The following is a 25113-nucleotide window of genomic DNA, read 5'->3' as shown; positions in this document are numbered from 1 at the left end:
ACATCTAGAGGGAAATATTTATATATATATATATATATATATATATATATATATATATATATATATATATATATATATATATATATATATATATATATATATATATATATATATATATATATATATATATTATAACACTTCTTATTGTTAGGCAATATTTTATTGTCATTTTGTATATGCAGAGTGTACACAGAATGAAATTTTGTTTAGTGAAGCTTTCCAGACAGTAAATGAACATTTCCATTCCATAAAGTGCAGCAGTAATCAAATGTAAAGAGTGTGGGAGAAAAAAGTAAGTAAAAAATACATGGTGCAAAAAAACCGTATTGATATGGAAGTTCAGAGCATTAGTATATCTGGTCCAAATATGCAGTATTTTTGGTTTAGTGTTATCAGTTTGATGCAGGGTCTCTGTCTTCTAGATAGATGCAAGTTAAAATATATTCTATATTTACTGAATTCATTTTACTTAAATAAATGTTTAAAGTACATTTATGAGTTTTTTTTAAGTATAGTAATCTTTACCTTTACTTAAGTAAAAATATGTGGAACTAGCATGACTCTCACTTAAGTAAAATATCGGGCTAGAAAGAATAAAAGAATAGAAAATCCCTTTAATGTCCCACAATGGGGAAAATGTGGTGTTACAGCAGAATTACAGCAAATGTGGACCTTAAAGCGTATAAAAAAATAAATAAGTAGCAGTGTTACCAAAATAAACAAAATAAAAATACTGTATTCTACAGTGTTTTTATAAATATATATACTGTGCAGTCATCTGAAGAATAAATAATCAATATACAGCTGTGGACATTTTTACTGCAGTGATATAGGAAAATAGCAGCAACACCAGAGATGTGCAAAAAGAAGGCAGTATTTTATTTACCTGACTAAGACAGAAACTGCAAAAATCAGCATGTTGTTTTAACTTAGCTTGTTTTAACTAAAAATGACCCAGAGAGATATACGCCTACTGTTTATGATTAGGTTAGACTTCTTTTCTGTTTTCCAGCTGCTTTGTTTTATTCTATTATATCGTTGTGTTCATTTTGAGCATGCCAATAAAATTATATGCATCCAGGACATATGTAATGCAATTCATTTAGCTCCAAAGGAGTAGGAAAAAGAAAACATTTTAAATCCCACTCTTGTCTTCCATTAAATCCTTTTACTGTATCTTGTTACTGGAAGTAACTTGCCCTGTCATAACCTACATATATAACATACTGTAAGTATTGCATGCATATGTTTTAGAGTAAAAAATATTGTAATATATTATGAACAGTGTTTCTTCCACCTGTATTTTTTTTGTCTAATTTTTTTACATGATATTTCAGTTTTTATTTAATTCTTTTAAACACCCAAATTTGCTTATAGGTTTGTTGTGTATATTTACATAATTTTTAGTTATTAAATCAGATGTTATGGAGACAGATAGCAAGTAGAGCAGTTACTCAGTTCTTGAGTGGTCTTTATACCAAATACATTTGACTCTTTAGTCATTTCTTGGATGTCTCCCTTTTACTTTAGTTAAAATCTATGCTAACTTGAGTACAATCTTTGGATACTCTACTCACTTCTACTTTCAAAACAATGTGGAAAAGTTCAAGAAAAGAATATTTTAAAGGTTCTGTATTTTAAGCAGTGACAGCAACCCTCAATGTCAAGGGAAATTTTCAGTTGGACAAGCTTAATAATCAATACTCTCGGTTTGTTTTTACTGGCGAGTAAAATTACTAATCCTGCTTTTTCCATTAATTCAGGAGGTTTCCCAGGTTACGTTTATAGACCTTTACTTGGCTGAAATCTTTCCTTTTTAATACAGAGTCATGTTCCAAACCCTTAACAACATCTGGTACAAATTTAAACACAAATGAGTTCAAATTGGAACAAACGTCATAACTTTTGTGAAAAACCACCCTTTACCATCTTTACATTATGGCAGTGTAACATGCTTTTTATTTTTTATTTTTTTTTGTGTGACAATACAGTTTATGCTTTGTTATGATTACTTCCCTTCATTAAAATGTAATGAAGTAGGAAGACTTTGTATGACACCATTTTGGAAAAGATGTAAGTCTGAGTTATTTTGAGTTGAGTTGAGCTGAGTTGAGTTATTTTTTGAATTTCTAGTCTTTAACAAAGATGAAAATATAATATGAAATACCAATATATCAAAATATGATATATTTTTTGGAAACTACAGCAAAAAGGAGTGAAATTTCATCTTCAAACATTGAAAATATATTTTAGGATTTGTCTAAAATGCAGAAGAAGGCTTCATTAACTGTGGGACGAGAGGAACTACAGTAAAATCACAACTTGAAAGAGGGGAAAGAGGGGAGATACAGTGTTTTCTAGCCTTATGTAAGGCATACGGTTTAACAAGAAAGAGCAAGTGTCATGCTGTTTTGTTTAGTGTTTGTAGGAGGTGGTAGATTTTTATTGCTAATGGAGAGGAACAGACCAGTGCGGATGGTTTCCAGTCTTGCATGAAGATTTGATTTTGATCATTTTATTGTCAAACTAAAGTTTGCCATCTGAAAAACAATCTGAGGTGTCATAAAGTGTGAAAAACACAAAATGACACTCCAGACCACAGTGTGTTACTCAGTGGTGTAAAATGGGGTGTTTCTCAATATATGTTCAACTTTATTGCATATTTTTTCCATCATAAACCACAGCCTCATTGAATTTTGAAATAGCCCAGCAGTCCATGTATATTCATCCTCTGCTGGCTCTTGTTCATTGCTGCAAAGATCTGCATTCAAAGGCAGCAGTGGGTTTTATGATAGGGCTGCAAATTTTATAGCCGAAGTCAGTCAAGTGTAAAAGGAGGGTATTATAAGTAAAAATGTGCCTCAAAGCCATTTTGAGCAGTTAATGGTTTGGATGCTCGCAAACACTGAGATAGTAAAAGTAAATATCTTAGTGTATACATTTCCATACATTTATTAGGTGTTCATTCAGCCACTCAGTGCAGGAGCGGTATCACTAAAAAACAAATTTTATATAAACTATTTCTATTCTCTAAAACTATATTCAGAACTTCCACCTTCATTCTGACATATTGCTTTGACCGTGGCGTTCTTTGTTAATATCAGGTTTACAGGGTGCCGTGGCACCAACTACTGTCACATCTGTTGGGGAAAAATAAGAACCATATATAATGGTGCACAAAACCAGCATGACATAATTCACTATTGATTTGCTCTCCGGGCTCGCGGATCTTCATTGCGTGACGCTACAGTGCGGAGAACTCGGAGGGGTTGGCATCGATCAGCCGCTGCCAGTAAGGAGAAATTTCATTTTTGTGAACGTTGCAGCAGTTCTGATGTATTCAATAGTCTGACTTCTGGTGTTGTTTTGTGAGACAAATACATTGATCCACTGCTGTCTTTGTTTCTACTACACTACTACCAAATCAGAAATCCAAATTTAGAGCTTTACTTCATAAATATAAACTGTCGATTTAACTTTTCATATAAATAACAAAAAAAAAGGTTTTCTTCATACATTGCTTCTTGTTTGGATCAGTATAAATTGAATATTACTTTATTTATCTGTCCATACTTTATCAAATGTGGTTGGGTTTAGTTTTAAAGAGACTTTTCAAATTTGATTTAAAGAATAGAACAGGTGTTACTGAGTCAGTTTATAGGCCTCCATGCTCTCGCACTACCTTTCAGTTTTCATGGCGGTTGCTCTACCTTATTGTCTGCGTTGTACTGCAGCTCTTTTGTAATTAATATGAGTGTATGTCAATATTGCCCTTTTGGTAGACCCATTATGGCCTAAGCTTTAACTCACTGATGTCCTGAGATGTTGCTCCCATGTCACTTTCATCTTGCAGCAAAATATTTACACAACATTATGCTGCCACCTCTGTACTTTAGAACTGGATGTTGTTCCCACTTTTTTTCCAGTTGTTATGGTCGTCACAGTAACCTAAAATGCCTGCTTTTATTATACCACTATACATATCTCCAACAATTAAGCGTTTTGTCCAAGGTGCAATTGCAAGCCGTAATCTGGCTTTATATGTTGTTTTTGAGTAATAGCTTTCCCCCTGCTGATGGATCTGTTATTGTCAGATTGACAGAGACAAGACTAGAGTGATTATTTTATTGTACTGGTTTATCAAATAATTTAAATGTGAAGAGAAAAGGGAATGTGTCCTGGGCTCCTGGTCCCTGCAGGAACCACTGCTTGCAAGAAGGAGAGAGAAGCTACACAACACAGCTGCTAAAGTACCATTAGGTAATAAAGGTGGAACACAAGATCCACATTAAAATTGATCTCACAGTGGAGAAATTAACTTGTTACATCAGCTCAATAGTCAAAAAAAGGTGCCAAAAGGAGGATATAGTGCATTCACATGTATATGTAAATATTTCAATCTGAAAAACTATCACGAAGAGAAAGGACAATTAGAAGAAACTTGGTCTTTGGCGCTTAGACCTCGGCAGGAAACATAGCGCTGAATTTTGATAGATATGCATTAACAGGAGCAAAGAATAGGGCTGTTTCCCCCCCAGGCCTGAAACTGGTGGTGGAGTGGAGACAGATGAAGTTGGTCAGTCTGTAGACTGATAGTTAGCGAGACGGTCTGCTGAGCTTTATGGGGAGATCCAATGAACTGCATAAGCTGATACTAGAGCTTCACTCGGGGACCTGAAAGATGGAAGTCCAGTTTGGATAACACATGCTGAGAGATGATGAGCAGGCACGAAGCGACAGTGGAGAGGAAAATCTCCCCGTTGGGCAGAAACTCTGGCAGAACCAGGCTTAACATGGCCGGTTGAAATGAGACGCGGAATGCAGTAAGAGTTCTGCAGTAATGAAACTGATAAAGTTTTAGCTACTATGGTTTAGGATGGGCTGGAGATGGGTTGAAATGGGGTCATCTGAATGACGTCACACAGCAAAACCACCGCCTGCGCACAGGAGCAGACAAGTTGCCGATCGGGGGCCTTTTAATATGAACCTTGGATGCCGATTAGCTTTCATAGAGGTGTGGTTCAAAGCTGATTGGCTGTGTAATAGGTGGATGTAGGAGAGCAATCAGTTTCCATATATATAAAAAAAAAAATGTGCAGACCTTTCAGCCCAAGTTTTTACAGGATTTAACTGGCTAGGGATAATGTCATTCTGTTTAGTATCTGCTTTCAACCAATGTGTCATTCTGTACAGTATCTGCTTTCAACCAATGTGTTTTTAAGGTATTTTTGTTTTCTTCTAGGACCATTCTTCAAGATTTTCTTAAGGATAAACAGGGACACCACTGTTCTGGTATAACTACAATAAACTAAAGATCATTTTCAATTCTGTTTTTCACAGATATCACCTCTGGCTTTGTAGTATCCTCCCTGATCAAACAAGCAGACCCTGTGGTGGCCCCAGCTGTTTCCACACCTGAACCGTTATGCTCTCTGAAGACTCCAGGTGATACAGTAGCCTCCGAGACTACCTTGGCTTCACATGGAGAGGAGAAACTGTCAAAGACAAATTCCCCCTCAGAAACAGATGTGGACCATGAAGCCGAAGCTGAAATGGAGACCGACACAGAGACAGAGGAGGAGAAAGCCCGGCGCCTTCTTTACTGCTCGCTCTGCAAAGTGGCAGTTAACTCGGCGTCACAGCTGGAAGCTCACAACAGTGGTAAGAAACAATGTAATAAATATAGGAGCCACTTGATCTCCAGTATGAGTTACATCTTTTTCACTATGTAGTGGTAATGATATCAGGCTTCAAGGGAGAAAGAAAAACCAAAACAGTTCTAATATGGATGTTTAGTAACACTTTATCTTAAAGGTACACTATGCAACCGGTGTTGATTTTCCAGCGAGGCTCACCCCAGAGGGCGAAAGTAAAAGTGCACTGTCGTAAATATGCACAGCTGTTCTCCTGGTTTCTCCGTCAAGCCAGGCGCGGTTGTTTTGAGCTTAGCAGACAGGCGAACGCAACGAATGACTAATGCTGCGTTCACACCGGACACAGCTGGCGCGACAGAAGCAGCGAGTTTACATGCAAAGTCAATGGTTGACGCGCGTCAAGGCGCAGCAAAAGGTCCCGCGGCGCGTTTTGAGCAGCAGGCGCAGCACGTCTGAGCAGCTGAAGCAGCGCGTCGGGCGCGTTTAATCATCTGACGCAGGGAGAGAGACACAGCGCTGATGATCAGAGGCTATGATCACTCCTCTTAAACAGTTTATTGACGCCTAAATTAACTTAAAATGCAGAAATCTGCCAGCAGAATATATTCGCTTTTATTATCCTGCTGCCTGCAGTTTGGATTACTTAGATGAAAAACACCTACCAGCTGCCGCGGTGAACCGCGAGGAGGCGACCCGGCCAGAGGCTGCTGATGAAAGGATTCCTACTGTCGGCGCACCGCTGGTATGTGAGGGTCTGAGCGGCTCCGACAGAAAAAATATTGAAGGCAGGGTAATAATCTGAATGAACTGACGGCACTGATTACGTTTTCAGGTGTATTTTCTCACTTAAACACATATTAAAACTACTTTATTCCCACTGATCACAGCAAATATAGCTGCAAGGCAGAGAAAGGATAGTGAAGCTCCGCCCAACGCGTGTCAGACACACTTTTGCACCGCGCAGGCAGAGCAGCAAAGCTGCTTCAGCCGCGCGTCAGAACTAACTGGTACAAGCAGCAAAAATGAAGCAGCAGACGCGATTTTGCTGCTTTTGCTGCGTCCGATGTGAACATAGCATAACTGCACAAAGATCGCGACTGTGCTAGCAACGAACAAGCTTTTAACTGGGGGCATGTAGCAGTTCTCGCCGTAAAGCAAGACTGACTCTCGCGAGACTTCTGAGCCTGTGGGTGCGGGTCGGTGCTCCTGCAATTGCAAGTGCGGTATTTCCCCCACAGACCACCAGGGCGGCCGAGAATACCTTTGTTCAACCTGAAATGACTCATTTAATCATCCAAAACGATATGGAACACATTAATTAACTGAAAAATGTTGCATAGTGTGCCTTTAAAGAACTTGTTTCCTTAGCAAGTTGTTGTTCAGCCCATATAACATGTGCCTCTAAGACTACCATAAATAAGTAAATAAATAAATAAAATTGCAGTCCAGGAATGAAACTTAAAAAAATGTTTCAATGCTTTTCTCTTCTAAGGTTAACCACAATGATGCATTCATTTATTTTGACTAAATGGAGTGTTTTTTTTTTTACCTTAGAAATGTCCTAGAAACCAACTGTACCCAAAGAAGGCTTTTTTTTTTTTTTTTTTTTTTAATACCAGTTTTACTCCATTTCATACTGTTATGAGGTATGAAGGAGAAAGTTCCTACAGAGCTACAAACTGTTCTGCTTTCAATGCAAATATTGGTATACAGTAGCCACTGCAATTAATATCCCAGGAGAAGTACAACTTTTTTTACATTGCTTGTTTTGTGCAGCTTGAATGTATATTTTGTAACTAAACAGCAAAGACATCTGCACTTTGAGTTGGACCTATTTATGAGCCAGAATTTACAAAATCAGATACATAAACTTGCTGAAACACTTTTATTCTTGTCTGAATTTATACTTGTGTAAAAGCTAATAATTAGTTATCAGCAAAACCTCACTTTTAAATGTGTTTTCTCACTAACAGGGTAGTTGATTGGTTGTTTTTTTGGCTATATTAAAACTTGTATTATTGTATGTGGTTACATAGTTATACTATTATCCCTTTTCATGCTATTAAAGCAGAACAAATCTTACTTAACGAGCCACATATTGATTAGAGCATATTAAGATCAGTGCTAATATACAATCTTTACATAGTTAGTTGGCTGTTTTGATAGAGCTCTTAATTTATGGTCTATTAATGTTAGAATTTGTTCAGGTTAAAAAAAGGCATTACAAATCGGTAATTAAGAAGTAATATGTTATGATCACTAACGTACATTAACTGGCAGCTCATCAATTATTAATTTGTGTTCCCTAAAATAAAAAGTCACCAGATGTTTGTTTTGAAGATTTTTCCTGTGAGAATTGCTTATGGTTAAATAATGGTAAAAAACGACTGTATCAGAATGAGTCACTCTTCCTTTTTACTTCCCCCAACATAGAGTGTTGATTTTTTAATAAATAAGAAATTCTTCAAAGTAAAAAGAAAAAAAAAAGACAACTTTTTTTATCAACAGGACTCACAGCATGATTGTCAAAAAACTCCTACACAGAAAATAAAAACTGCAACAATTTGAAGAAACATTTATAGTAACACCTACTGGAGCAGAAAGCAACACTGATTTGGAACAGCGAAATGCATTGTTTTATATTCAACAAAAGGGGATTTTCTTTTATTCCTTCAACCCATCTTTTTTTTTTTGCATTTGAAACATATTCAGAAAGAATCTTTCCTGTTTTTTCTATGGCTGAGAACCTTTGGCAGTGTTGAAATTGAACTCCTGCTGCACAGGTGCTGAATGTAGCTCGTTATGCTGTTTGTACAGTATATAGAAAATATAGGGAAAGTAAACTATATATCTTGCTCTTACATTTTATATCACCCTCATGTAGATTGTAATTTCAGAATTGTAATTTTTGTGTGATGCAGAGGTGTTTCCAAACATTGGAAGATAAATAAATGAATCCAAGAAGCTTGAAGAGGGGAGTCCAATCAAATACTATTGAACAAACACCACTAGGCACTAGGCTAAGACCGACACGATATCTGCAAGAATGAATGGATGCAAAAAATCAATAGACTAAACATGACAGGGTGTGTTTTTTGGTTTTGTAATTAAACTGCATCTCCTCACCCTTTCAAATGAAGCCATCTACAGCTGCATCTTCTGCTAATTTAATAATCGTCTTGCTTTGGTGGGTCATGGTACAGTAGAGTAGTTAAAAGCAATGGGGTTAATACATAGCCCTGAAGGACTTTATCGCTCTTATTTTGGTGAATTGAAAACTCCAGCAAAACATGAAGTACTAGGAGACAATGTTTTAAGCTGATTTGTGACATTAATAATGGCTATTTAGGCTGAAACATGCTAGTCAACAAAAAAATATGTTTTTCAAATTTTTTTAAATTGCTTGATTCTCCACATCAACATATACTGTTTTTGACCATCTTCATGTACTTGGGGGAGTCGGTGAAGTTGTGCCAGAAACTTGTGTTTTTAGTTAAGTCTTTAATTCCGAGGCATATGGTGGCGTAAAGTCTCAGATTTAACAACTTGTTTTAAAGAATGTCTGAAAGGATATTGCTAAAAGCTGAGCTTATATTCTAACTATGAGAGCATGGCAGAACATTCTGAATGTGCATTTCATTAGCAGGCTTGCAGCTGTGCATAACCTACTCCATTATCGAGGAGACAAACCCCTTCAGGTCAGATCCCGGCCGTGTTCTGCTGCCCAGCCTCTGTCCCAAAGCACACCATACTTTATTTACTCTCAGTCATTAAGACGGCTGCCTCCTCAGCAACTGGCCATGCAGTAAACTTCATCATGATGATCATATGCTCACCGTATTCTACGAACCTTAAAAGGAACTTTTCTTGCATCATATATGGCCTCAGAAAATTTGCATACAACCACTTTCAAATTAATAATAATGAAGGGTAAAACCATACCCATCTAAAAATTTTACCAACTTCTATTTATTTTGTTTTTTGTTTGGCATTGTAATTACCACTTACAGTGGATATTTTTTAGTAACAGTATATGAAAAACTTAATTAGTTTTCATCCTCTTTTATACATTTTTCATTAACGTGGTCTTAACTTAATGACCCAGTTCGCTTTAAGTATAGCCAGCCTGACAGAACGCCAGATTCTGTTTACTTCCAATTAGTGTTTACAAATGCAATAAATTCCTTTAGTAAAATGGGTTGTGGAAACACAGCTGAAACCCAATGTAGATCCATTAATAGTAGCTGTAGTATTTTATTTGTTATGGAAATTCTTGACTCATTAGACTAGAAAGGTGAACTATTTACAATATTAGTTTCTTTTGGCACCATTTAATGAAAATTACTCACTTTTATGCTATTTTTGGCTAAGGTTGAGATGGCTTATGCTTCAGAGCTGCATGTTTCAGATGTTCCTTATTTCATTGGAAATAAAAACTTTAAAAACCATGAAAATATTCCTCCAACCATCTTACAGTACCTTGTGGTTTAGAAAAAGGCTCTTGTGATTCAAAGAGAACTCAAAGGTCAAATGTGTTACTAAAACCAGTGGGTTTTACAGTCTTCTGCGCAGTCTTTGATCAGGGATGTTTTGGAATAATTTACAAGCTGACCCTTCAACCCTGCTTCTCATATTTCAGGAATCACAAGTTACAACCCCTTCATTTCAACTTTCCCTCAGGCTGTCTCTCCAGGGGTGACAATCATGTCCTGACACATCTAATTTCCTGTTCTGACCTGCAGGTACGAAGCACAAGACGATGCTCGAGGCCCGGAGCGGCGTGGGCTCCATCAAGTCTTTTCCTCGACCGGGAGTCAAAAGCAAATTGGCTTCATCCTCCAAATCATCAACGGGCCTGCAGAACAAAACCTTTTACTGTGAGACGTGTGATGTGCATGTCAACTCAGAGACTCAGCTAAAGCAGGTAATACCCTGGCTCTGTATGAACTGGGAAATGGATTTCTATTGGAGCAGGTTTTCATTTCCAATAATGGGAAAAAATGTTAATTACATTATAGAAAAAAAATAAAATTTTGTTATTTTGGGTAAACAATGTACTCCTCCAGGAGGAGGAAAAAAATGCCTCATGTGTGCCTGTGTGAGCCAAGAGGAAAATGATCCAGCATATTTTAAGTGGAATTCAGCACTTGTAAATGATTTACACTTACAAAACATGTTGAAATATATCCTATGAACTAACTGTTTGGGGACTGTGGGAAACCCTCATGTGTGCTTTTACATCAGCAGGAGGAGAATAAGGAAGGAAATAGTAAATCAAAGCAAAGCTCCATTCTTAATGCCAATTACATCATTGAACACTAAAAGCATTCAATGATGAGATTTGTTGGAAAAAAATAAGATCCTCATGTTGGTTTCCTGTCATACAGCACTAATCTTTTACTGGTCCTAATTTTCATCTGATTTCCTTTCTATCAGCCAGATTTTCTTGTAACCTTTAAGTAACAGTCTGTAAAGTGCACTGCTAGGTTTCATTGTCAGGTTTCCTGTGTGTTCTGCTGCAAGCAACTACAGTCTTTGTTTGCATATTTTCAGAGGGTACTTTGATCTCAGTTGTTTTTTAAACACTTACCGTTGCTTTTTTTAGTTGCATTTAACTATAGTTTTTGGTTGTATATTTATTTACAAAATTCAAAATATCAAATTAATTTCGACTTGAGAAAGCTGCTATATCTAAATACAGAGTCCAAGACTACCAGTAAAATTACTACTTTTAGGTCTTCCCCTTAAGCCTGGCTTATGCTCAGAAAGCAGTTCGTCTGCGTGTGCGTCGCAGTCAACACAGATATACCCCCCTCCTTCTGCAGACACTCTGGTGCACCTCCCCAAAATTGTAGGCGACCGCAGATAAAATCGCAGGAAGGAGAGGCCTCTGATTGGTCAATTCTGCATCCGCTCTACACTATGAGTATTTCCTGTTTGGTACCTAATGGAAGAAACTCTGGCTGTAGTGCCGTCCACAAAGCCTGGCACACCTTGGACACTATCCTAGACACCATACAGGACACTAGTTTGTAGCTCTGTGCAACAGTCTGTTGGTTTACAGTACACCCGAAGCCAAAACAGGAAGTGCCACGGATGGTTAGTCTTTCAGTAACACTCACGGACGAACTGTATGTCGTCCCGCATTGGATGAGGGGTTGAAGACGACAAACAAGCTTGTCAAACCGACACATGGACACCCACAATCCTAGCTAGTTGGTGATTGTCCCTCTTGCGTTGTGGGGTGGAATAACACCGCAGACCATGCTTCAAAATTGGGCATAAATCAAAAATATTAATCACAATTCAGTTTATTTATTTTGCGCCAATTCACAACACATATCATCTCAAGGCACTTCACAGTTCACCAGATCATGCAGTCAAATTGATTCAAAGTTTTCTATATAAGGAAAGCCACTTGATTGTGTTGGCTCATTGACTCGAATGCAATCCCTCACTCTGAGCATGTTTGAAGCGACAGGGGAGAGGAAAAACTCCCTTTTAACAGGAAGAAACCTCCAGCAGAACAAGGCTCAGTGTGAGCGGTCATCTGTCGAGGCCGACTGGGATTCAAGGGGACAGAAGCAGATACAAAAGGCAACTGTAAAAGGCGGCCCCGTCCAGGAAACACACAGCCAGGCAGACGAGCACCGAGCCAGCTCCCATGTCAGAGGATGAAGAGAGCGCATCCTGCCAGTCACAGTCAGAGAAACACGACTACTCTGAAAAACAGGCCAATCTCGAACATCTATAAACAAGGTGCTGATGGCAACAGCACAGCTGATATTTCTCTTCAGGATGGTGTCACAGCCAAACAGGAAATATGTCTTATACCTGCGACAAGCTAACTGCAACACACTGCTGTGGGAGTATACGCAGCCCTTTAAGTGGGGTCTATATTAGCAAACTGCTCTGAAAAAGCTGCTATAACCAGTACTGTATGGGAATGTGTGTACCAGACTTCAACAAAATAGCACACTGCTATCACATTTAGCCAAGAAGAAATAATGATGCCATTTACATTCTTTTCCAATGAATTTCCTGAGTTATTAGCATATTTTAGGGAAATGCTTGGGAACTGTTTCAGAACATTCCTTAGTGATAAGCTCTGTAAACATTGCTAACAGCAACAGAAGACTGTTTGGTCTGGATCATAAAGATTTCGATCTTAGGTCAAAAGTCTTTCCTCGGGTTGTGAACTTTTCCAAGTCCTCCATTTTTCATGGCAGGTACAGGTTAAAGGATGAGGAAAGTAGTCCAGAGCCGTTTCTCAATATGTATACTTGTGCGTTCTCATGTGCTTGTGTACTTGTGAAACGTCCTCATCCTCAGCCCTCGTACTGTTCCAATTCACAAGAACAGCAGACCGAAAATGGACAAAGTCCTTGGATGCTGTTCTCGCCCCTCCCTATTTACCGAGTATGCATAAGAGCAGACTTCTCTGTTCTTGAGATTGACAGCTGTCCCAGCATGCACTGCAGCAGCAGCTTCCAGTGAAGCGCTCACAGAGCTCAGAGTATTAAGTTAAAATTGATCTTTTCTGTTGCAGTTGTTCAATAAAAGTACGTTTTAAGATAATTTGAGGTGAGAATATTAAACTTTTAAGCGTCACTATATAAACCCATTTAAACGATTTAATGCTTAATTAAAAAAAAAAAAAATTCCGAAGTTGAGAGGACCGCGGCAACCAGCGGACCTCCGAGGCTAACGGCCGCCAGGGCTAACCGCAGCTCGTCTGCAGCAGCCCTCTCTCAGCATAGCCGTGTGTGAAGTACCGCTGGCTATGATGGCCAGTTTTTGGTTTTATTTGGCAAAATGTCCATTTGATTTCTGTTTATCTGATTGTGTTAATTACTATTCCCCCAATAAATGAAAAAAGTAGGAATTTATTATTATCTACAGACAATTACCAATTAACAGGAGGTGAAATGCAGCTGCAGACGAGACGTGTGGTGACGTCACTAGTCTGTTCCAGTTGACCCATATTTATGCTGCGTGCACCCGTTCTCCCAAAGTCCAGACTTTCCTGTGTTCTTCTCAAGAGCTATCCTGTCTGCTGAGGCTCCTTTAGCTTCGTCAGTAAAGCTACAGTTTTAAATGTCACAATTTTAAGTAAACTCCACTACTGTCTGTTTAATGTGTTTTATTTAGTTGTGGTTTTTTTCAGATATTTGTAGAGGTTTATATATTATCCTGTATGCATTATGTTGATTAAAGAAAATCCACAAGATCCACCCTTTCAAAAGAAAAGTTTTGATAAGTCATTAAGTGAAAAACTGTCGATAATCCTGACTGTTTCTACTCCCCAGAGCTGTATCTTAATTTATCATCCTCAAAGACTTCCAAATTGTATTTTCTAGTTAACAATGTTTTTTTGTTTGTTTTTCTTTTTTTTTGTCTCTCTCAATATTTTTGAAGCTGCTGTACCAAAACCTTCTGTGGTTCTTAAGATAAAACAACTTTAACCATCTAATTGGGTTGATGTTTCTCTATAAAAATAGACCTTCAAATTTTCACATGTACTTATAACGAGCAGAGATTGTTGTTGCTGTTTTTCTCAGGTCCAAACCAATATCAAATTGTCAATGGGCCATAATCTTTTTAGCATCGCAGTGGAACCACTATCAATTTTATTTATTTAATTTAATTTTTTTTACCACCTTGATGTTCTGTGGAAAATCAGGTTCCATCAGCTGTTTGTCATATTACATTACATTCTTCTCTCTCTTTTACACGAGAAAGACATGTCTCATTAAATCAAACTACAGGAGACCTAAATCACACTCATAAAGCTGAAATGGTGCTCACCAGTAAGCCAGAAAATATGTCTTCTTGAGTGACATGGACTACAGCTATCTTGAAAAAAAATCTATGGTAATTATAATTGCCTTGTCGGCTTTTGATTTATTATTTATTTTAATGCATTAAATTAACATCAAAAGAGTCTAGACTACAATAAGACTAAATGACTTATTAAAAGTTTAACAGATGTTTTAATCAATCTTTATTTTTTCCTTTTTTTGGGTGGACGGTTAAGGGTTGGAAAACATTCACTGATTTTGAATGTTTTGATAATAGAAATTTGAGGAGTGTGGTGTGCATTTAAATCGACCTTCTGTGCGTCTTCTCCATTTTTCTTTTTTTAGAAGCACTTTTCCCAAACAGCAAGTTATGTTCCCTACAAGGTTTCGACATCTACAGATTAAAACTTTTGCCCATTTCCAATTAAAAAATTCTCAAGGTCAGGCTGGTTGCATGGAGAGAGTTTGCAAACTTTAATTTTAGCGACATGTACACAAATATGTCTACCCTTTGGTTGAGCTATCTTAAAGGTATAGAGGATGATCTTTTATTTCCGGGTGGATCATCTAAATAAGTGGTCCTCCTAATTGTCAATCATTCTGGTGATATGTTCGTGTAAGTTTGTCCTACATGTTAGCTATCTTTTTCTGCGCATGCACAGGTTCAGGCATATATCTATGGTGAGGTATGGTTTCAGACAGTCATTGAAGCTGACTTTTGGCACCGGTTCTTTGAAAATGGCAAGGGTTGGAAGAGAAAAAGTATCTACAAAGTTTATGAGAAGAAAAGAAGAAAGGTCAGAAGAGGCAGATATATCCTGGAATGCTTTGGGTGGAGAGCTCTCCTCGCAAAAAGTAGTGATATGTCCGTGCGATAATTTAACAGAGTAACTGTAAGATCCACTATAAAGTCCCCGCTCCATATAGTGATTGAAGATTTTAGTGGACGTTCGGACACAGTAAGCTTGTATGAGCTATGAAAACAGCAACTTTTAAACAGCGTGCTTGAGGAGAATGGGCTTGTGCATGCTCTCACAAGCATGGAGAGTCTTTTTAAAAATCTGTGAAAATCCTCCACAATACCTTTAACACATTATAGCATCCTCCCTAACCCCTGCTCTGTAACAGAAAATCTCATGATGCTTTGCAAGAAGAGTTCTGCTCACAAAGCATTCTAAGATAAATCTGCTCGTCTAGTGACCATGGATGATCACTACTTTTCAAGGTGCATTGATGTAAGTTTCGAGTTGACTACTTTTTCATACACTAGATGTTCGGACACTCATTTAAAGAGGCATAAACTAATAAACATAGCGCCCTATATAGTGACATGTTTATCTAAACTGTTCCATTATAACTAAGGCTTATGTTGAATGTATTGGTCCTATTTTAAGCTAAAACCTCCACCCATTCTTAGGCTTTGGCTCCATTTGTAATGTTTTTTTTTTCCAGGATTGGGATATATTCAGCTCCATAGGTCTTTTGATTACCCTACCAGCTAAAGAAATGTATTCATAGCATAATGATGTCACCACCATGCTTTAGGGATGTAAACTTCATTAATGGTGATGTACGTACAATGTCAGTTTTCCCCTTGTTTTCATGTTGGCCTAAAGTTAAGAACTGGTCCCGTCTGACCAGAGAGAGTCTTCTTCTAAATCCACTACATTGCTTGCAAAAAATAAAATAATAAGGACTTTTGGATGTTTTGACTTTTTCGTCAGTGACTGTAATGAATTCAGTCATGCTAATATTCCAGTTTTCTGTCCAGCAGATTGATTTAGTTTTTATTTTTACGCAGATCTCTGCATCTTTGCATTACTGCGGGACCATGGACCTCTTGACTGCTTATTCTTTAACAAGCCTGTCATATTACTGAAACAAAATACAATTTACAGAGTAGGATATTTCTTAAAATTATAAGATATTTAACAAAACAGCACATCTCTAAAAGGTTTGTTTATGAACAGGACAGGATTTAAAGGGGGGCTCAACTTGGACTCATTTTCAGTATTCATGTTTATTGTGTCTATTCTGGTTTTACTACATTTCTCTGCTCAGGTTTGTTAGGTGTTAAACATTCCAGCTTTATCATGGATCTTTATGTTCTTTGTTATCTTGTTTAGTTCTGACCATATTTTGTGCCATCTGTTTGGTTATTTCTAGTATCTTTGTCCAGGTCTAGTCACGCTTTGGGTATTCAATTAACTTGATTGTTTCCACCTCCTTCAGACAATTAGTTTTTTTCATCTGCACCATGTTCTGTTAAATGGCTCTGCTTGATTCACTCCTCACAGGTGAATATTGTTAACTGCACCATGCCATGTCCAGGCCAGGCGTCTACAAATTAACCGGTTTACTTATTGTGCTGTCTCTGTCTGCTCTGATGAGCTTCTCTATCACATCTGTTTTCACTTTAGATGTGCAGACAAAGGAATGAAAATGTACAGATTTTAGCTGATCTTAAATGTATATCATAAAGTGCATGATTTATATAAATATGATCGAAATGTAGCTGCTTGTATTTAAAGCTTAAGTTCAATTTTGTGTTTTTTATAAAAAAAATTTTTTTTACTTTTTACTTGCCAAAACAAGGAATTTTACCTTTTAACTGGTCAAACAGTTTTTTTAAGACAATAGTTGCATATGTTGCCAAAGGATTTTCTCCAAAAAAAAAAAAAAAAAAAAAAAAAACAGGACTCCAGCCAAAAGAACAGCTTAAATGTTTTTTTCTTTAAAATGTGGTTGTATGAATCCATGAGCCTCACATTTAGATGGTCAGTTTTATTTCTTATTACCAGTATGATAAAACATCTTACTCATTTTTAATGCATTTAAGATTAAAGTTGTTCTGTAATGAGAAATTCACCGCTCTAAGTGTGGAAGTGGTCACGCTACCACATCCTGAGCCTTAAATCCTGAACTGATGGTGAGGTGAAATTGAATTTGTCTAATGAAAATGTTCAGGCTTTTTGTGTAAAAGGAAAGATAAAACTGTGGTTGCACTGAATGTCTTTAACAGAACTCGAGGAAAAAGAAAGTGAAGCAAGAGATGTTTAAATTCAGTGCTAAAGGCACTTAAATCAGAGGAAACACTGGATGTGTCAGATCCACCCAGAGTGACCGCAAAAAAAAAAAAACTGTAAAGAATTTAGAACAGGCTTAGACTGTCTGTACTAGGGATATATATATATATATATATATATATATATATATATATTCCACTGCTTTTCTGACAGACCTTCCTTTTCATTATGTTCCTATAAAAAATCCCCTAAAGTTAAAGTCTACATGTGTTGTGGATATCAAACTTTTCTTAAGTAGACGGTGCATAAAAACATGCAAATGGTTCTTTAAACTGAATTCTTTTTCTTCTGCTATCACCGAGATAAATTTCAGCTTTCTTCCTTAAAAACAATGATTAGGTCTGATTTTTATTCTTGCACTCATTAAGATGGTCGCCTGCTGGTGCTACCAACAATACTGACTTCTGCATTGGGTTTTTACACTGTTGCCGTGGATACACAGCCAGCCATTAAGTAGAGGAAAGTAGTTTTGGACTTTCAAAAGCAATCAGCTTTGTTTCCTTAGCTGTTGGTGTTTTACTTGCCTGACATCCTTGAGCTGGAAATTGGTTACATTTTTCTTTTCACAAATAGTTTTACCTAATTTGAATTTGCTGCTTTTGTAAAGTTCTGTATCTCTGCGACATTAATCTTTTAAGGCTGAGAAAGAAATTCTAAACAAGCATTGATGTAATCAATAATACATTTTTGTTAAATTATATTCAGATTTGTTTCAGATTTAGATGGTGAAAATGTGTTTTGATTTAGCTAAACCTCACATTAAGATTTTCTGCCAACAATCGATCTCTAACTTCTACACTGCAAAAACAATCCAGAAATAAGTAAAAAATGGCTTAAATTAAGTATATTTAGCCTTAATTTGAGCAGGTAAATAAGATGATTTGCCAATGGAATGAGTATTTTCACTCTTAAAATAAGATAGTTAGATAATATTTACTTGAAATAAGACGATAAAATAGTTTTTTCTTATTTTAAAAGGAAATTGTCTTGTTCCATTGGCAAAGTGTCTTACTTACCTCCTCAAATCAAGGAAAAACACACTTATTTTAAGAAAAAATAACTTATTGAGATTTATATTTTTTGCAGTGTATTTACTTCAGAACGGAGACTATTTATGAAAAGAAGGAGTGTTGATGGGTAGAATACAGTTTATGTTCATTAATGTATCAATATAATGTAATGTCATTAAAATCAGTTCATTCACCTTAATGGAACTTTTCTTTCTTGTGTTTTTTAGCACATCAGCAGTCGCCGTCATAAAGACCGAGCAGCAGGTAAACCTGCCAAGCCCAAATACAGTCCCTACAGTAAACCCCAGAAAGGCCAGACCAAACAGCCGGTGAGTCTCTGCACTCATCAATCATCTTTCCAGCCACGAAAGCATGATGTCGACACAACAATCACAGCCACTCAGGCTTGTCAGTTCACAAGTTGCAGTAGTTTCATCTCTCTCTCCAAATGCTCACTGTCTAACCTTTTCCAGATGCTTTTACTTTCTAAAGTTGTATGTGATTTAACCTTATTGTTATTGGAATGAATGATAAAAAAAAAATGTAAAAAAAACTAGTGGTTTTAGGACATCTCCCATTAAGGTGCCTTTAGCAAGTCACGTTCGGTCCACCCGACAGCACCTGACTCAGTAAAATGTCATCTTTTATAAGCGGACCACCTACTAGCCAGCTTTTATCAAAGGTCTGCGCTCGGGAACGTTGCGGTCTAATTTGAAATCTTGATATTTTATTGACAGAAATGGCATGCCTGATCCAACGCGCTGCAGGAGGAATGCAGGCTTGGGTCGATTACTGTTTAGAGGTGATTGTAAATGTCAGCTTTAACTTATTTTGAGCCGTTTGGTTTGAGGCATCAAAGCGGTTCACATTAGAGTCAGGCGAGCTGATAAACCGTAGAACAAAAGAGAGAACAGAAATAACTTTTTTATTTACCTGCAGTCATTGTTGAACTTTCTGGAGCCTTGCAGCAAACCACATCTCTTTTCGGCGCCAGTTGAGCTGAAACAAGCCTTGTAAAATATTTTTGATTGCCATGTATGATAAGTAAAAGAACCATGTGGGTTTAATGTGGTGAGCGCTTAGTCTTACAAAACAGCATAAGAAAACGGCATTCATCACACCCACTGTTTGCAGAGACCAAGCAGCAGGGTTATCAGTGAGGGGGAAATGGCTTTTTCTGAAACCCATCATTGACTGAGTTAACGGAGAGGAGCTCCTCTGATGAGCGCCGAGAAAGGAATGCTTCCCGTTGGGTTTTGAGGCACGAGTTGGTTATTGATAACCTGTGACGGCTGCTGCTATGCTGGGAGGATGCAGCCTTTTCATCACTGATACACTAGATTAAGCTAGATAACTTAGGTGACATTTACACCCCATGAGGATTTTCATATTTTTACTTTAAGCTAAAACTACATGACATAAGACACAAAAACTGGCCATTTTTTTAAGGTCGAAGTCATATTTGGAGAAAAACATTCAGTAAACCAATTTTTTTATCTTATCTGGGTGATTTTTTCACATTAGCAATTTATCTTAAACTGTCAGAGAGAAGCAGAGCTGTTGGAAAAAAGCTTTCTACACGCCTGAGGCACAGATTACAAATCACATGGTAACACTAAGCATGAAAAGGACTGCTCTAGATCTTCCTTGGGGAGCAGCTGGAACAGTGTCACAAATATAGCTAATAATACCACATAATTGTCTCTTTAACGTCCCTGAGTTAGATGTTTTGGTTAAACTCTGATTAAGCCTTCAGTTTTTAGACACTTTATGTAAGTATTAGGATGAAAATGTTTTGCATTCAGGATCTTCAGCTAGGAAAGTGGCTATAATGTTTATTTATAATTTTTATTTCTTTTGTACTGTTTATTTCCAAGCTGCCCATAATTCACAATATAGTTTCTTTCAAAGTGAAAAAAAAATCCAATTTAAAAATAACTTCAGCTGTTTGGTTTAAACAAAACAAGATCATGAAGTATGATCTACTTAATGCAGTTTATTAAAGGAGAATTCCGGTTTTTAACACTTTTAGCCCATTTTCTGTAGTGTCCAGGATGAAATCGAATGATCGACACCAAAATTTTGACAATTGGTCCTGTCTCTGCTTTTTGGCTCATGCAGAATCCCCCCCTGGCTGCTTCAGAATGGCTTCCAAAGTGCATGTCCGATAATGTCCTTCAAACAACCTTAAACGTTCTTTTTTTAAAATATGCTACTCACCGGGTCGTCAGCGCTGTCCAGTGACGTTCCAAAAAAAGTTTCGTAAAGAAAAAACGTTCCTGTAGTGTTTTATTTAGCATTTTGTAAATCCCATTGAGTTCTGTTGGAATAGTCAATATCCCTCCGCCACCGGAAACGGAAATGGGGCCTGTTTACCCTTAGTTGTAGTCTTTTCACAAGGCCCAAGTGTTTATGCTTCACTCTGTGTACTCCGACGTCGAGGTGCTAACGTCTCTGTTAAACACTTTAAAAAACTCTGAAAATGGAATACGAAAGGTGGATTCTTGAGGATGACATATTGGACTTTGAGTTTGACGGTAGAGGATACCGTCGCCAACTAGTGGTCTGGAGTGTGCAACGCTTCAGATTCGAACCGGAAGCGGAAGTTTATAAGCGGTTGTGATGTATCGGAAAAAATAGTTCTGGGATTTACAAAATGCTAAATAAAACAAGACAGGAACGGTTTTTCTTCACGAAACTTTTTTTGGAATATCATTGAACAGCGCTGACGACCCAGTGAGTAGCATATTTTAAAAAAAGAACGTTTAAGGTTGTTTTAAGGACATTATCGGACATGCACTATGGAAGCCATTCTGAAGCAGCCAGGGGGGGATTCTGCATGAGCCAAAAAGCAGAGACAGGACCAATTGTCAAAATTTTGGTGTTGATCATTCGATTTCATCCTGGACACTACAGAAAATGGGCTAAAAGTGTTAAAAACCGGAATTATCCTTTAACTAATAATAATCATGTCACCACTATAGAAACGGATATCTTTTGATTAGCATTTACAGTAAAGAAGCTAAAGAATGAGTTTATTTTTGTTTTAAAATGTTATTACCATTAATACGTAATCGGATACCGATCTTTTAAACTTCAAAATCATTATTTAAAATCTTATGCAATGCTCAGAGAAATGCTCCATGTTGGACTCCACGCAGGATTCAGCATGTTAAAAGTTATAGTTTATGACAGGACAAAGAAAAAAGGCCTCAAAAAGCTACTCTTGTTTGGAGAAGACCTCGACCCTAAAGAGAATCTTGCAGCTCAATAGCCCAACTTAATCTATCAAGGTCTGCTGATCAGAGATGGTAGCAGCAGGGGAGGCTGCATGCAGCTTCGATTTATCTACAGACAATCTACAGAGCGACCCGGGCTCCTTTCAGTAATCTCGGGACAATTTTGGGTCCATCTGTCTGTAGCAGGGGCCCGAACAGGAAAGTGACCCAAAACACAGTATATCTATAGAATTTCTGAGAAGAAAGACAAAGTCAAATTGAAGGGCTGTGCAGAAATGGTCTGCAAACTTCAAGAACTAAAAGGAAAGCTTTGACTCAATAAACTAAAAACCCCTCAGCCCAATAAAACAATGACTGAAAAGAAAGGAGAACTGAGATTTATTGCTGCTAAAGGTTTTCCTACAGGCTACTGGTTGTTGTGGTGGAGAAAACTTGCTCAAAAAGCTAGTTTTGTGAAGCTGAGTGTGAAAAAAACTGCTTTTCCTTTATTGTTTAATTTAGATTAAATCAGTGATGGGATTAAATTTGCTTTGTAGGGTGTGGTTCTGCTTTGCCATTAGATTATGCTACAGAGAAAAACTAAAAGCCACCAGAAATGTTCATATTAAAGCAAATAAATATTGATTCATCTATAAATTGAAGTTAAGCATTGATCAATACTAATGTCTTACAGTACTGTTTGATATGTGATGGACTTTTTAACTAATTTCTTTCTTTATTTAAAAAGTTGTTATTATTTTATAAACAAATGCAATTTTATATCTACAAACCTAGAACTGAAAGAAGGGAACTTTCTTTGTAGCTTGACTGTTTTCACAAAATGTCAAAACCGTTTCCTCATATTCATAATTTGCTTTAAAATAAACTAAGATGCAATTACTTCATAACTTACACTTGTGTTAGTTGATTAACCTAAATAAATATTGTGTCTTTTACTCCTAGATAAAGCTGATCTTAGGAAAGGAGTGTCGGCCGCTCTCAGCTCAGATCTTACCTGCCCACTTGGCCGCGGTAGCTGCCGCTGCCATCGGAAGCTCTTTGACACATCGCACAAACCATGGCACCAGTCCAACGCCCAGACCTGCCCTCTTCCAGACTCAGACGCTCCCTGCTGCACTGTTCCGCCCGGCTCCCGGGCCTGTCAGGACCTCTCACCCACAAGTCCTCTTTGCCCCTTACTGAGCCCGTTGATAAGGTGGACCTCCTGCACCTCAAAGACAAATTCACCTGAAGTCATTTCAGCCTCCTACTATGCATCTTGATGCCATGTTGGAACCTTTAGCTCTAATTTCTCCTCATTTTGGTTATTCATCTAAAGCGGCGGAGCAGTGGGAGCTTCTTGTGCTGGATTTATTTCTCTGATCCTGAATGAACTAGCTGTCTGTGCCATGGCTCACACAACGGACTGGCCCGCACCTACACTACATCGTACTGCAATAATGTATAAGACTAACCCTGTGAACTATGCAGTGTTATTACATCCTGATTCCAGGCAGTGTGAGCTGAAACTAGGGTAGGGATCTAGTGCATGGCACTAAGGTCTTTACCCTCGTGGAGAAAAAAATTGTCACTCATAATTTAAACAGGTTGTTACTGGTACTGAGAGCTGGACAAGCCCTCCTCTGTTCCTGTATGCACTTTAAGCTCTTTCTCTGATGTCTACAGTAGATGGCTAGACTGTGTTAGATGGTTACTGTGTCGTAAAGCGTGTTTTTCTTTCTTTCTTTTTTTTTTTGCATTGTCTCTGCAAATCTTTGTCTGAGAGAGTGTTGTCTATATCTGTGTGAGCGTGGGAGGTAATTTTATCCATCATAAGCCATTCCAGTTGTTACCCAGCACCCATTGTCACAGACTGTCTCTGGCTAGAGGGATCACAAAAGCTTGTCGTGTTAATTGTCGTGTTAAAGATGAACAGTTTCAAATAAAAGAACCTTAATTTGTTACCAATGGTGTCCCTCTGTGTTTAAATTGTTATCATTTAAAGCTACAGTTTGTAATAATTACAGGGATATACAATCAGAAATGTAATATATTATACATAACTATGTTATTTATCATCATCTACGAGCTCAGCCTCTTAACCTTCATATTTGCGTTGCCTTAGAATTCGTTATTTATAATTACTGTACATAGGAGCGGGTCTCGTAGCCATGGAGGCAGACATCTTTGCGCTACGGCAGCGCAGAGCCAACAAACTAGCGATTGCGAGATCGCCAAAACGTCACAACGATGTAGAAAAAATAACGGGTATATTTATTATCTTAAGTCTACATGAAATCTATACCCTACACAGACCAATGAAATACTATCTGTAAAATTATCTATGTAAACAAACCTCATCACTTGAGAAGGTAGGTGATGCGGACGTCGTGGAAGACATTTTGTCCTGTAACGCTCGCCCCCAACGCTACTGTTGGGGGCGAGAAGCGATGGGGGGGAGATGTTCATGTTGCTGCAGTCTGCAGTCTGACCGCTAGATGTCGCTAAAAGTTACACACTGTAGCTTGAAGGGAAATCAGTAGAGGTAGTATTTTGTTTAAACTGCTTCTTTGTTTTTATTTACGTTCATGATAAGCGTTTGCTCATAAATAAAGATATAACCTGCTTAAATAATAGAAAATGGCTTAATGAAAAGGTTTTACGGGGAGTGGCAAGCCTAGTGGTTAGGACATTGACCTTTGAATCCTAAGATTCTGAGTTTTAGCCCCACTCCCACAGACTGGCACTCTGGGTCCCTGAGCAAAAGACCCTTAACCCAACACCGCTTCTCATGCGCCGCACAATGGCAGCTCACTGCTTCCAAAGGTGATGGGTTAAATGCAGAGAGTTAATTTCGTTGCTCTGTACTTGACAGTTTAATGACAATAAAAGCTGGGAAAAGGGGCTGAAGATTAAATAAGGGTAGTGTGAATAAATGCAGATAATGATTCATTTACTAGAACTATTCAAAACAACATGCCACCACCTTTTTTTTTAAAACACTGTCCTGTCTGGCAATGTGGCAATAAGAATAATTGTCTTGGTGCCAGAAAAAGCCCAACAGATTTTACTTTCACAAGTTGAGCAGTACGGCTATCGCCATAGTGCTCCTCTTGATGAATGCATATAAATATCTTTATTATAATCATGCAGGGAGTTTTACAGATTATATGGATACTGCAATGTAAGTAGAATAGGAAAGGAAAAACGGGAAAAGGGAGAAAAGGTGAAAGGAAGAGGAGATAAAAGGGAGATAATAATAAAACATCTTCAGTCTGCTTCATCACCTGCAAAGAGATGTAAAAAGAACAGCACAACCAACGAAGATGGTACAAGGCATACAA

The 25113-nt window shown here is 37.6% G+C and overlaps 1 protein-coding gene across 1 annotated transcript in view; it reads left to right on the top strand.

Annotated features, from left to right (window-relative positions):
* The window catches only part of znf385d (zinc finger protein 385D), a 65528-nt gene extending 41795 nt beyond the window's left edge, over positions 1-23733 (top strand). The window contains exons 3-6 of the mRNA XM_038295394.1: positions 5341-5661; positions 10397-10578; positions 18779-18880; positions 22733-23733. Coding sequence (XP_038151322.1) covers positions 5341-5661; positions 10397-10578; positions 18779-18880; positions 22733-22972 — 845 coding nt within the window. The 3' untranslated portion in view covers positions 22973-23733. The remainder of the gene's footprint in view (positions 1-5340; positions 5662-10396; positions 10579-18778; positions 18881-22732) is intronic.
* Positions 23734-25113: the final 1380 nt, after the last annotated feature.

Source organism: Cyprinodon tularosa, unplaced genomic scaffold, assembly GCF_016077235.1.
Source record: "Cyprinodon tularosa strain WSP-4 unplaced genomic scaffold, ASM1607723v1 ctg354, whole genome shotgun sequence".
Taxonomy (NCBI): Eukaryota; Metazoa; Chordata; class Actinopteri; order Cyprinodontiformes; family Cyprinodontidae; genus Cyprinodon; species Cyprinodon tularosa.
The sequence above is the reverse complement of the archived record's forward strand: the minus strand, read 5'-3'. Positions and strand labels throughout refer to the sequence as shown.